The following is a 15,939-nucleotide window of genomic DNA, read 5'->3' on the forward strand; positions in this document are numbered from 1 at the left end:
CTATCTTCTCCATTCTCCTGAATTGTGCTTGAGCACTATCATTATGGAACATTCTTTCTGTGCTTGAGCACTATCATTATGGAACATTCTTTCTGCCATGGCATGATCATCAATGGCCATTGATCCTGATTCACTACTTATGTTTTCAGAGTTAGCATCTTTAACATACTCTTGCTGGTGTGATAGGAGTAAGTCATCTAAGTCCATTTCAGTGACTGAACTAGCACTCAATTCATCATTCCTCATGGCTTTGTTGGTTTTAGCCAAAGGCCTATGAGCAATTAAATGTGATTCTATATCTACATCCATGGAGTAACATCCGCAATACCGGGTTAGTGACTAAATTGAAAAGTTTCAGAATTTGGTGACTAACGTAGAAGAATGAAATAATTTAATGATTATTGGAAATATATGTTGAAGGTTATTTAGTAATTATTAAAGGAAATTAAGGGTAAAATGATCATTTGACCAGAAAGATTTTTATCTTTCTTTTAAGGTTATAAAAACGTGGAAAGGGTGAGAAGAAAAGAAAGTTCTGGAGCTGGGTCATCTCCTTCCTCCTCTCTTCCCGTAAGCTCCATGGCAAAAGTAAGTTTAATTTCAGTTGGTTAATTCTTGAGTTTTAAGCTTAGTTTTGATTCTTTGGGTATTAAATAAGCTTAAGGAAAGCTTATATGGGATTTAAACAATAAGATAAAGGAATTAAGAAGGAATTTGTAATATGAGTTTTAAGATGAAATTTTGATATGGTATGGTTGTTGAAGTTTTATGGATGAATTTGACTTGTCATCAATCTAATTAAGAAGTATGAAGTGTTAGAATTGGAATTAGAACACATTGAAAATTTAGTGTGATTCTTGAATGCCATGTAAATGATGGAATTTTGGGTTTAAAGAAGTGATTATGGAATAGAAATGAGTTTAAATATGTGTATGGAAGTTAGGAATATTAAAGGAAGTAAAATATGAAGGTTTAAGCTGAAATGAAGTGAATTTCGAGCTCAAAAATGTGATTTCTGGGCAAGGGGAATCGGTACCCATTCAAGGGGAACCGATACCCCCTCAAACGAACATGGAATTCCAGAATGCCAGAGGGGAACCGATACCCCCACAGGAGGGAACCGATTCCCCCTAAAGGAAAATTATGAATATGAGTGTAATAAGTTCGTTTAAGTTGCTAGTATCCAATTACAAGGTGTAGGTATCTAATGATTGCCTCAAAATGTACATTTATGTAGATTCTGCGCGTAAAGCAATTCCGGAACATTTGGCAAGTAAGATCGATCAAGGGAAAGATAAGAGATTGGAATTGACTAGTGAGGCCAAGGTGAGTGCATACTAGTGACATGTAGTGTTTAATGGAAATAAGACTTGCGATGAGTCTATTTCCTAGAGTAATATGCATGAAGTCATAGACATGATTATGTGTTGGTTATAACTATATGTGATTATATGTATTACATTGATTGTATGTATGCATGACTAAAGATAATAATATGCTTTGTATATGCTATATGATTTATGTAAGATTTTATTATGTAATAATGGAAGAACATGGAATAAGTTATATGATAGAGTTATAAGAAATGAAATGAACATGAGAGAATAAGATAATCAAGTATAAGTCATATGATATGGTATAAGTGATTATACGAGAAATGTTAGGAGACTCTAAGAGAATAGTATGAATTCGAGGGCATAAATAAGGATACATAAGTTATATAGAGAAGATTGATAAATTAAAGGAAACTATGGTTTATGTATTAAAGTGAAGAGCTACAAAGTTTTATTAAAGAGTATTGTGGAAGTCATGAGAAATTGAACTAAATAAATAGATGGTTTATGTGAGTGAAAAGGGAAAATGATATAAAATAAGTTATGAAATTATAGGAATATATAAGATAAGTCGAGAGATGTAGGGAAATAGAAATAGATGTTTATTAAGAGTTATAGGAGAACAAATATATGTAATATGATAATGAAATATAAGACTATGTGGATACATGGTTATGAGATAAAATATGTAATAATAGGAAAATATGATGAAAGTGAGTTTATAAGAAGTGATATGAACTAGGTAAACATGGGTAACAGTATATGCATAATGGAAACATGAGTTGGACAAGTACATTGTAACATCCGCAATAACGAGTTAGTGACTAAATTGAAATGTTTCAGAATTTGATGACTAAAGTAGAAGAATGAAATAATTCAATGATTATTGGAATATATAATGAAGGTTATTTAGTAATTATTAAAGGAAATTAAGGGTATTATGGTCTTTTCCTTTAAAAGATATTTTCCCCCTTTTTTAAGAGTGAAAACGTGGGAAGAGAGCTATCTGGAAGCTTTCTTCTTCTTACTTTCTCTTCTTCACGTGGGGCTTAGCTACAATAGGTAAGTTTAATTTCAGTTGGTTAATTCTTGAGTTTTAAGCTTAGTTTTGATTCTTTGGGTATTGAATAAGCTTAAGGAAAGCTTATATGGGATTTAAACAATAAGATAAATGAATTAAGAAGGAATTTGTAATATGAGTTTTAAGATGAAATTTTGATATGGTATGGTTGTTGAAGTTTTATGGATGAATTTGACTTGTCATCAATCTAATTAAGAAGTATGAAGTGTTAGAATTGGATTTAGAACACATTGAAAGTTTAGTGTGATTCTTGAATGCCATGTAAATGATGGAAATTTGGGTTTAAAGAAGTGATTATGGAATAGAAATGAGTTTAAATATGTATATAGAAGTTAGGAATATTAAAGGAAGTAAAATATGAAAGTTTAAGCTGAAATTAAGTGAATTTCGAGCTCAAAATATGATTTCTGGGCAAGAGGAATCGGTACCCATTCAAGGGGAACCGATACCCCTTCAAGCGAATAAAATTTCCAGAAGGTCATGGGGGAACCGATACCCCCACAGGAGGGAACCGATTCCCCCTAAAGGAAAATTGTAAATATTGGTTTAATAAGTTCGTTTAAGTTGCTAGTATCCAACTACAAGGTGTAGATATCTAATGATTGCCTCAAAATGTACATTTATGTAGATTCTACGCATAAAGAAATTCCGGAACATTTGGCAAGTAAGATCGATCAAGGGAAAGATAAGAGATTGGAATTGACTAGTGAGGCCAAGGTGAGTATATACTAGTGATATGTAGTGTTTAATGGAAATAAGACTTGCGATGAGTCTATTTCCTAGAGTAATATGCATGAAGTCATGGACATGATTATGTGTGGTTATAATTATATGTGATTATCTGTATTACATTGATTGTATGTATGCATGACTAAAGATAATGACATGCTTTGTATATGCTATATGATTTATGTAAGACTTTATTATGTAATATTGGAAGAACATGGAATAAGTTATATGATATGGTATAAGTGATTATACGAGAAATGTTAGGAGACTCTAAGAGAATAGTATGAATTCGAGGGCATAAATAAGGATACATAAGTTATATAGGGAAGATTGATAAATTAAAGGAAACTATGGTTTATGTATTATAGTGAAGAGTTACAAAGTTTTTATTAAAGAGTATTGTGGAAGTCATGAGAAATTGAACTAAATAAATAGATGGTTTATGTGAGTGGAAAAGGAAAATGATATAAAATAAATGGAAATTATTTATAAGATAGCATGAGACTAATTGAACATGTAATATAAACTTTATAAATGAGTACTTGGGTAAAATCATTATATGATACAATTATAGAGTATTACTATACAAATCATATTAAAATATGATATATGAGAATATGAGTAAGTTTATAGGATATTGATAGGACATATAAGAATATTTAAATGTATATGATATGAAAAGGGAATACAAAGAAATGAGCATCAGGTAGATAATATGATATCAGTTATTATATATCTATATGATATATGCCATCAGGTAATATGAAAGGACTCTGAAAATTGATATAAGCTATGAGAAAGTGTTATAGGTGTTTCTTTTGTTATATGAAGCATATATGATCATATGTGAACAAGATATGATATGTATGTTTATATGAATATCTGAGAAATGATCTAAGCTATATGATATGTTATATGACATGGATCTATGTAACTACGCGAGAAAGTATATAAGCTATGTGACATGTAAATGTGACTCATATGAAAATGTTCTATGAGTAATTGAACTATGTGTTATGTGAAATGATAAGTATAAAAGAAAATGCCCATGTTATGTGTCTTGAGAGCTAGGGGTATAGTTGGCATGCCAAGAGTCGAGGGTTTACCTATGTTCTACGGAACATATGGACAGTTTTACCTATGTTTTCGAGACATATGACAGTATACCTATGTTCTAAGGAATATATGGACAGTTTACCTAGGTTCTTCGGGACCTATGGACAGTTACCGAGGATCTTTATGACCTCTGGATAGTTACCGAGGATCTTTATGACCTCTGGATAGGTCCTTCGGGACATTTATATGAGCTGTGATGACAGTATAGTGGTGCACAACCTCAATAGACTCACATATCTACAGTTCTCACATGTGTACATGGGCTAATCAAGAGATATAAACAAATATGTTAGTGATATGATAAATGTATTACAAATGATATGATGTTGTGTGTATAGTGTTTGATTGAAAAGGTTAAGCATAAAAGTATGTGATTACATGATAAACTGCTAATGATGATTTATGTGTATGTATGTATTTATTGTTAATTAATCTGATATAATTTTACATGATATGAGGAAGTCATGTAATTTGGTATAGCATGATAGAACAGAACATGCATATATTGATATATGTTATAAAGTGCATTATAAGTTTTTATGCCTCACTAAGTCTTCGACTTAGCGTGTGATTGTTTCACACGTAGGTTTCGAGAAGAGTAAAGAGTAATGCGGAGCAAGACAGGTCAGTTCTCCTTACCAAATGTCAGATCAGAAAATATATGTACTGGTTATAGAGTGTAGTTGGCATGTAGTCTAAAGATATAAATTGTATGAACTCTGATATATTTTGTAAACGTTTTGAATAAGTTAAGTGTTATCAAAGTTTTTAAATTACTCACTATTTTATACGAATAAAGGTTTGAAAAGTCAATGTGACACTTCAGACTCGTATCCGGGTCGGATACGGGTTGGGGGTGTTACATTTAATGGTATCAGAGCTAAGGTTTAGCCGATTCTCGGCATAAACCGAAGTCCAAAGTGTCATAAAAGGTGTACATGCCAACATAGATTGAAAAATTTCTGATCTGATAGTGTAAGGAATATGTTGTCTTGCTAATAGAATAAGAATAGTTTAATACAGTAGAAATCCGATCGTGATAATTTCGAAGTAAGTGAAATGTGATATTCCTGATTGTGATAGCTATTCACCTGCCCTGGCCAGGCAGGATGAAGAGCGGACACCTCAGGAAATGCCTTGTAAGATCAAAAGTTGATTTCATAAAGTTGAAATCATATCTGAATAATGATAGAAAGTTTTCATTGTTTTGAATCGGAAACACGATATAGAGTAGTTTTGTTATTATGTGGATAAGATAGAATATGGTGAACAGTGTCACAATAAGAATGTTAAAAAGATCTAATGACATGGTGAGTACGTATAGAAGAACTCAAGGATAAGTGAATCAGTGACAAGTGTATAAGATGTATAAAGTCAGAGCTTATGAGTTTGAAACGAAGTGATAGTATTGCGCATAAACAAGAGTATGTTTATGATAAGGATTTGCAATTAAGATGGAAAGAGTTAGCATTGGCTAACTAGAGTATGTGATAAAAATGTACTGGAATTATAAGATTATAAGATATTGTCAGGATATGATAACCAAATCTGCAATGGATCTGGATACAGTTGCATATTTGGATCATAGTAATGTGGTATAGTAAAGAAAAAGAAAGTAAGAATTTGTATATTTAAGTAAAGCTGAGGATTGATAAGAAGAGTTTGAGAATGTGTATATCGATGATCAGATTATAGGACACAGGAAGTCAGAATGTTGAGTTTGAGCAAAAGAAATTTCAGGATGTATGAGAATAGATGTGAAATTGATAAGTTGAGTAAGAGAATTTTGAAATAATTTAGATTGGAAAGGATGTATATGATTGGCATAATAGAGCTTGTGCCCTAGATTGAACAAAAGTTATTATCTAGCTGTCAGAGTAAAGATGCTAGAGTTATAAGATTGGAGGAAAGATGAAGTGGAGTTAATCAAATATGATAAAGGGTTATAAGGAGGTGCAAATTATAAGTTTGATTAGAAGTAAGAAAAGTATGTAAGGTTATATGAAGAGATTATGTGTATCGTAATACAGACAAGGATGAAAGAATGAGTAAAAGTTTGGATTGTGGTGAATTAATTAGAAAATGAGGAAAGAAATGAATTGATTGATTTTTTTGATTTTTAGTGATAAGAATTGATGTTACTGTCTACAGGATAAGTAACATTATATGAATGGAATCAGAGTTATGAAATGGAAACAAAGGGATAGTATTGGGTATAAGAAAGAGTGTGGAGATGATAAGGATTTGTACTTTAGAATGAAAGAGTTAGCGTTGACTAACAAGATTTTGTGATGAAATTGTATTGGATATAGTTGTATATTTTGATTACGTAAATGTGATATAGTGAATGAAGTGAGGATTCGTATAGAAGTATAAATGATAAGTTCGATATAGAAACACGAAAAGTGTGCAAGGTGATGTGAAAATATTGGTTGACTCCTTAAAGTATATGTTTAATCACCATTGAAGAAGATTTAAAGTTGTGTTTTGGTCAAATAATGACGAAATACAAATTTCGTATGGTTATAAGGTAATTAGAGAGTTATGAAGAAATAGATGGATTTATGATATAGAGTGATGAGATGGATGTACTGTCAACATGATGAGTGACATTATATGGAATTTTAGAAAGGTCAAAGGAAAAATGCATAGTCGAATGAGAGAAAAGACAACAATGGATTGGTATTACTGGTTATTGTTTATATGATAAGCAACAGAAGAGGAATGTATAAACGAAAAAGATAGTTGGAAAACTAAAGGATTGAAAAGTAAGTATCTGATGATGACAAGAAAGAATAAGTCAGGGAAGCAACATAAGAACATTAGAAGATATGTTCTTATTAAGATGTTCAGTGAAAATTCGAGGGCGAATTTTCTTAAAAGGAGGGGAGATTTGTAACATCCGCAATAACGAGTTAGTGACTAAATTGAAATGTTTCAGAATTTGATGACTAAAGTAGAAGAATGAAATAATTCAATGATTATTGGAATATATAATGAAGGTTATTTAGTAATTATTAAAGGAAATTAAGGGTATTATGGTCTTTTCCTTTAAAAGATATTTTCCCCTTTTTTAAGAGTGAAAACGTGGGAAGAGAGCTACCTGGAAGCTTTCTTCTTATTGATTTCTCTTCTTCACGTGGGGCTTAGCTACAATAGGTAAGTTTAATTTCAGTTGGTTAATTCTTGAGTTTTAAGCTTAGTTTTGATTCTTTGGGTATTGAATAAGCTTAAGGAAAGCTTATATGGGATTTAAACAATAAGATAAATGAATTAAGAAGGAATTTGTAATATGAGTTTTAAGATGAAATTTTGATATGGTATGGTTGTTGAAGTTTTATGGATGAATTTGACTTGTCATCAATCTAATTAAGAAGTATGAAGTGTTAGAATTGGATTTAGAACACATTAAAAATTTAGTGTGATTCTTGAATGCCATGTAAATGATGGAAATTTGGGTTTAAAGAAGTGATTATGGAATAGAAATGAGTTTAAATATGTGTATAGAAGTTAGGAATATTAAAGGAAGTAAAATATGAAAGTTTAAGCTGAAATGAAGTGAATTTCGAGCTCAAAATATGATTTCTGGGCAAGGGGAATCGGTACCCATTCAAGGGGAACCGATACCCCTTCAAGCGAATAAAATTTCCAGAAGGTCATGGGGGAACCGATACCCCCACAGGAGGGAACCGATTCCCCCTAAAGGAAAATTGTAAATATTGGTTTAATAAGTTCGTTTAAGTTGCTAGTATCCAACTACAAGGTGTAGGTATCTAATGATTGCCTCAAAATGTACATTTATGTAGATTCTACGCATAAAGCAATTCCGGAACATTTGGCAAGTAAGATCGATCAAGGGAAATATAAGAGATTGGAATTGACTAGTGAGGCCAAGGTGAGTGCATACTAGTGATATGTAGTGTTTAATGGAAATAAGACTTGCGATGAGTCTATTTCCTAGAGTAATATGCATGAAGTCATGGACATGATTATGTGTGGTTATAATTATATGTGATTATCTGTATTACATTGATTGTATGTATGCATGACTAAAGATAATGACATGCTTTGTATATGCTATATGATTTATGTAAGACTTTATTATGTAATATTGGAAGAACATGGAATAAGTTATATGATATGGTATAAGTGATTATACGAGAAATGTTAGGAGACTCTAAGAGAATAGTATGAATTCGAGGGCATAAATAAGGATACATAAGTTATATAGGGAAGATTGATAAATTAAAGGAAACTATGGTTTATGTATTATAGTGAAGAGTTACAAAGTTTTTATTAAAGAGTATTGTGGAAGTCATGAGAAATTGAACTAAATAAATAGATGGTTTATGTGAGTGGAAAAGGAAAATGATATAAAATAAATGGAAATTATTTATAAGATAGCATGAGACTAATTGAACATGTAATATAAACTTTATAAATGAGTACTTGGGTAAAATCATTATATGATACAATTATAGAGTATTACATATCATATTAAAATATGATATATGAGAATATGAGTAAGTTTATTATAGGAGGATATAAGATATTTAAATGTATGATGATATGAAAAAGGGAATACAAAGAAATGGAGCATCAGGTAGATAATATGATATCAGTTATTATATATCTATATGATATGCCATCAGGTAATATGAAAGGACTCTGAAAATTGATATAAGCTATGAGAAAGTGTTATAGGTGTTTCTTTTGTTATATGAAGCATATATGATCATATGTGAACAAGATATGATATGTATGTTTATATGAATATCTGAGAAATGATCTAAGCTATATGATATGTTATATGACATGGATCTATGTAACTACGCGAGAAAGTATATAAGCTATGTGACATGTAAATGTGACTCATATGAAAATGTTCTATGAGTAATTGAACTATGTGTTATGTGAAATGATAAGTATAAAAGAAAATGCCCATGTTATGTGTCTTGAGAGCTAGGGGTATAGTTGGCATGCCAAGAGTCGAGGGTTTACCTATGTTCTACGGAACATATGGACAGTTTTACCTATGTCTTTCGAGACATATGGACAGTATACCTATGTTCTAAGGAATATGGACAGTTTACCTAGGTTCTTCGGGACCTATGGACAGTTACCGAGGATCTTTATGACCTCTGGATAGTTACCGAGGATCTTTATGACCTCTGGATAGGTCCTTCGGGACATTTATATGAGTTGTGATGACAGCATAGTGGTGCACAACCTCAATAGACTCACATATCTACAGTTCTCACAGGTGTACATGGGCTAATCAAGAGATATAAACAAATATATGTTAGTGATATGATAAATGTATTACAAATGATATGATGTTGTGTGTGTATAGTGTTTGATTGAAAAGGTTAAGCATAAAAGTATGTGATTACATGATAAACTGCTAATGATGATTTATATGTATGTATGTATTTATTGTTAATTAATATGATATAATTTTACATGATATGAGGAAGTCATGTAATTTGGTATAGCATGATAGAACAGAACATGCATATATTGATATATGTTATAAAGTGCATTATAAGTTTTTATGCCTCACTAAGTCTTCGACTTAGCGTGTGATTGTTTCACACGTAGGTTTCGAGAAGAGTAAAGAGTAATGCGGAGCAAGACAGGTCAGTTCTCCTTACCAAATGTCAGATCAGAAAATATATGTACTGGTTATAGAGTGTAGTTGGCATGTAGTCTAAAGATATAAATTGTATGAACTCTGATATATTTTGTAAACGTTTTGAATAAGTTAAGTGTTATCAAAGTTTTTAAATTACTCACTATTTTATACGAATAAAGGTTTGAAAAGTCAATGTGACACTTCGGACTCGTATCCGGGTCGGATACGGGTTGGGGGTGTTACATACATAGTGGTATGATTTATTATGAGAATTAGTATAATGGAGCTATATGAAAAGATTATAATGAATATATGAAATTGAATTAAGTAAAGAGATTAAATTAGTACCTAAATAAAAATACTTTTAAATGATATATGTTTAGAAATACGACATAATTTATAATCTAAGAGAATACAAAGAAATGGAGCATAAGGTAGATAATATGATATCCGTTATTATATATCTATATGATATATATCATCAGGTAATATGAAAGGACTCTGAAAATTGATATAAGCTATGAGAAAGTGTTCTAGGTGTTTCTATGTATTATATGAAGCATATATGATCATATGTGAACAAGATATGATATGTATGTTTATATGAATATTTGAGAAATGATCTAAGCTATATGATATGATATATGTGATTATGTGCACTTTGGGATATATGTTATATGATATGGATCTATGTAACTACGTGAGAAAGTATATAAGCTATGTGACATGTAAATGTGACTCATACGAAAATGTTCTATGAGTAATTGAACTATGTGTTATGTGAAATGATAAGTATAAAAGAAAATGCCCATGTTATGTGTCTTGAGAGCTAGGGGTATAGTTGGCATGCCAAGAGTCGAGGGTCTATGTGGTCTTTCGGGACATATATGTATTCTTTGGAACATGTGTGAAGTCTGGTGAGACACATACTTGATCCTTGGCATATGTATATGATTCTTAAGGAATGATATGTGGTCCTTCGGGACATATATGTATTCTTTGGAACATGTGTGAAGTCTGGTGAGACACATACTTGATCCCTAGTATATGTATATGATTCTTAAGGAATGATATGTGGTCCTTATGGACATTATTATATGGCACTACGGTGCAATTCTACGCGGCACTACGGTGCAATTCTACGCGGCACTACGGTTTAATTCTATGTGGCACTTCGGTGCATTTATATGAGTTGTGGTGACATCATTAGTGCACAACCTCCATAAACTCGCATATCTATAGTTCTCACATTTGTACATGGGCTAATCAAGAGATATAAACAAATATATGTTAGTGATATGATAAATGTTATAGAAATGATATGATGTTGTGTATGTATAGTGTTTGATTGAAAAGGTTAAGCATAAAAGTATGTGATTACATGATAAACTGTTAATGATGAGTTATGTGTATGTATGTATTTACTGTAATTAATATGATATGATTTTGTATGATACGAGGAAATCATGTAATTTGGTATAACATGATAGAACAGAACATGCATATATTGATATATGTTATAAAGTGCATTATAAGTTTTTATGCCTCACTAAGTCTTCGAATTAGCGTGTGATTGTTTCACACGTAGGGTACAGAGGCAAGAAGAGAAGAGAAGAAGAGTAATACAGGTCAGCATCTCCCTTACAAGATTTCAGATCAGAAAATATATAAATTAAATGATTTTTTGTTATTTTTAATATAGTTGGCATGTACTAATTGATTGAGTTAAATATGCTCTGATCGATTTTGGTTATTGTGGTCAAATTACGTAACTAAACTACTTTTACTCTAAGGAAAGTTTTAAATTTTCTTTGAATTTGTCAAGAGTCAAAGTTTGAAAAGTCAATGTGACACCTCGGACTCGTATCCGGGTATGGTACGGGTTGGGGGTGTTACATTTAATGGTATCAGAGCTAAGGTTTAGTCGATTATCGGCATAAACCGAAGTCCAAAGTGTCATAAAAGGTGTACATGCCAACATAGAGTGAAAAATTTCTGATCTGATAGTGTAAGGAGTATGTTGTCTTGCTAATAGAATAAGAATAATTTAATACAGTAGAAATCCGATCGTGATAATTTCGAAGTAAGTGAAAGGTGATATTCCTGATTGTGATAGCTATTCACCTGCCCTGGCCAGGCAGGATAAAGAGAGGACACCTCAGGAAATGCCTAGTAAGATCAAAAGTTGATTTCAGAAAGCTGAAATCATATCTGAATAATGATAGAAAGTTTTCATTGTTTTGAATCAGAAACACGATATAGAGTAGTTTTGTTATTATGTGGATAAGATAGAATATGGTGAACAAGTGTCACTATAAGATTGTTAAAAAGATCAAAGGATGTGGTAAGTATTTGTATAAGAATTCAAGAATAGATGCATCAGTGACAAGTGTATAAGAGATATGGAGATAGAGTTTATGAATTTAAGACAAAGGGATAATATTGTGTATAAGCAAGAGTGTGGCTATAATAAGGGTTTGCATTCTAGATGAAAAGAGTTAGCGTTGACTAACCAGATTATGTGATGGAAAAGGTATAGAATTTAATATTTTGAGATGTTGTTATGATAAGACAACCAAATATGAAATGGATCTGGATACAATTGTATATTTGGATCATAGTACTGTTGTATAGTAAAGGGAATAAGGATTTGTGTATTTGAGTAAATCTGAGGATTGATAAGAAGAGTTTAGGAATGGGTATATCGATGATCAGTTTATAAGACAAAGTAAGTCAGAATGTTCAGTTGAACAATGGAAATTATAGGATGTATGAGAATGGAGGTGAAATTGACAAGTTAAGTAAACGAATTTTGAGATAATTTCGATTGGAAAGGATGTATGTGATTGGTTGATTAGGGTTGTGTTCTAGATTGGACAAATGTTATTGATTAACTGTCAGAGTAAAAGTGATAGAGTTATAAGATTGGATTAAAAGGTAAAGTTGAGTTAATCAATTATTATGTGAATCTGAATATAGTTGGGTTCTGATCAGATAGCTATGATGTAGAAAAGGAGATAAGTATTTGCATGGAATTTTAAGAAATGAAAATACAAGTATAAGAAATAACAAGTTCTGTATAAGAAATAGGTTATCAAAGTTATGAGGATGCAATGAAGATTGGTATATAGCGATTAATATAGGTGATAAGACAAGAGCATGTGAACATGAAAGGAAAGATATGATTTGTGTATAAGGAATAAATAAAGGAAGAATGGAATAAAGAAATGAAATGGGATTGAGTTAAAGGATCAGACACGATAAAGGTTATATGGAAGTGTAGGTGATAATTTTGGATATACAAGTGAGAAAAGAGGGATTGGTGAGGTGAAAAGATTTTATAAAGTGTATGTTGAATCACATTTAAAGAAGATTTAAGGTCGTGTTCTTGATTAAATGATGATGGAAAACGAATTTGGTTATTATTATAAGGTAGTTAAAGATGGATTTATGATGTTGATTGATGAAAGTAGATTGAAGTTACTGGTTGTTGTTTAAGTGATAAGTGACATAATATGAATGTAGAAAGGAAAAAGATAATTGAAAAGTTAAAGGATTGAAAAGTACGTTTCTTGATAATGACAAGAAAGAGTAAGTAAATGAAGCCACATGAGAACATTAGAAGATATGTTTTATCAAAATGTTCAGTGAAAATTCGAGGGCGAATTTTCTTTAAAAGGAGGGGAGATTTGTAACATCCACAATACCGGGTTAGTGACTAAATTGAAAAGTTTCAGAATTTGGTGACTAACGTAGAAGAATGAAATAATTTAATGATTATTGGAAATATATGTTGAAGGTTATTTAGTAATTATTAAAGGAAATTAAGGGTAAAATGGTCATTTGACCAGAAAGATTTTTATATTTCTTTTAAGGTGATAAAAACGTGGAAAGGGTGAGAAGAAAAAAAAGTTTTGGAGCTGAGTCATCTCCTTCCTCCTCTCTTCCCGTAAGCTCCATGGCAAAAGTAAGTTTAATTTCAGTTGGTTAATTCTTGAGTTTTAAGCTTAGTTTTGATTCTTTGGGTATTAAATAAGCTTAAGGAAAGCTTATATGGGATTTAAACAATAAGATAAAGGAATTAAGAAGGAATTTGTAATATGAGTTTTAAGATGAAATTTTGATATGGTATGGTTGTTGAAGTTTTATGGATGAATTTGACTTGTCATCAATCTAATTAAGAAGTATGAAGTGTTAGAATTGGAATTAGAACACATTGAAAATTTAGTGTGATTCTTGAATGCCATGTAAATGATGAAATTTTGGGTTTAAAGAAGTGATTATGGAATAAAAATGAGTTTAAATATATGTATGGAAGTTATGAATATTAAAGGAAGTAAAATATGAAGGTTTAAGCTGAAATGAAGTGAATTTCGAGCTCAAAAATGTGATTTCTGGGCAAGGGGAATTGGTACCCATTCAAGGGGAACCGATACCCCTCAAATGAACATGGAATTCCAGAATGCCAGAGGGGAACCGATACCCCCACAGGAGGGAACCGATTCCCCCTAAAGGAAAATTGTGAATATGAGTTTAATAAGTTCGTTTAAGTTGCTAGTATCTAATTACAAGGTGTAGGTATCTAATGATTGCCTCAAAATGTACATTTATGTAGATTCTGCGCGTAAAACAATTCCGGAACATTTGGCAAGTAAGATCGATCAAGGGAAAGATAAGAGATTGAAATTGACTAGTGAGGCCAAGGTGAGTGCATACTAGTGACATGTAGTGTTTAATGGAAGTAAGACTTGCGATGAGTCTATTTCCTAGAGTAATATGCATGAAGTCATAGACATGATTATATGTTGGTTATAACTATATGTGATTATATGTATTACATTGATTGTATGTATACATGACTAAAGATAATAATATGCTTTGTATATGCTATATGATTTATGTAAGATTTTATTATGTAATAATGGAAGAACATGGAATAAGTTATATGATAGAGTTATAAGAAATGAAATGAACATGAGAGAATAAGATAATCAAGTATAAGTCATATGATATGGTATAAGTGATTATACGAGAAATGTTAGGAGACTCTAAGAGAATAGTATGAATTCGAGGGCATAAATAAGGATACATAAGTTATATAGAGAAGATTGATAAATTAAAGGAAACTATGGTTTATGTATTAAAGTGAAGAGCTACAAAGTTTTATTAAAGAGTATTGTGGAAGTCATGAGAAATTGAACTAAATAAATAGATGGTTTATGTGAGTGAAAAGGGAAAATGATATAAAATAAGTTATGAAATTATAGAAATATAGAAGATAAGTCGAGAGATGTAGGGAAATAGAAATAGATGTTTATTAAGAGTCATAGGAGAACAAATATGTAATATGATAATGAAATAGACTATGTGGATACATGATTATGAGATAAAATATGTAATAATAGGAAAATATGATGAAAGTGAGTTTATAAGAAGTGATATGAACTAGGTAAACATGGGTAACAGTATATGTATAATGGAAACATGAGTTGGACAAGTACATAGTGGTATGATTTATTATGAGAATTAGTATAATGGAGCTATATGAAAAGATTATAATGAATATATGAAATTGAATTAAGTAAAGAGATTAAATTAGTACCTAAATAAAAATACTATTAAATGATATTGTTTAGAAATACATAATTTATAATCTAAGGGAATACAAAGAAATGGAGCATAAGGTAGATAATATGATATCCGTTATTATATATCTATATGATATATGTCATCAGGTAATATGAAAGGACTCTGAAAATTGATATAAGCTATGAGAAAGTGTTTCTATGTGAACAAGATATGATATGTATGTTTATATGAATATCTGAGAAATGATCTAAGCTATATGATATGATATATGTGATTATGTGCACTTTGGGATATATGTTATATGATATGGATCTATGTAACTACGTGAGAAAGTATATAAGCTATGTGACATGTAAATGTGACTCATACGAAAATGTTCTATGAGTAATTGAACTATGTGTTATGTGAAATGATAAGTATAAAAGAAAATGCCCATGTTATGTGTCTTGAGAGCT

At 31.0% G+C, this 15,939-nt stretch overlaps 1 protein-coding gene across 1 annotated transcript in view; it reads right to left on the reverse strand.

The window, feature by feature from the left end:
- LOC120203535 (transcriptional elongation regulator MINIYO-like) overlaps nucleotides 1-15,939 on the reverse strand; it is an 18,074-nt gene continuing 2,135 nt past the window's right edge. Inside the window, exon 3 of the mRNA XM_039203811.1 lies at nucleotides 1-299. Within this exon, the coding sequence (XP_039059742.1) occupies nucleotides 1-299 (299 nt within the window). The remainder of the gene's footprint in view (nucleotides 300-15,939) is intronic.

This window comes from Hibiscus syriacus, unplaced genomic scaffold, assembly GCF_006381635.1.
Source record: "Hibiscus syriacus cultivar Baekdansim isolate YM2019G1 unplaced genomic scaffold, ASM638163v2 tig00009942_pilon, whole genome shotgun sequence".
Classification (NCBI taxonomy): Eukaryota; Viridiplantae; Streptophyta; class Magnoliopsida; order Malvales; family Malvaceae; genus Hibiscus; species Hibiscus syriacus.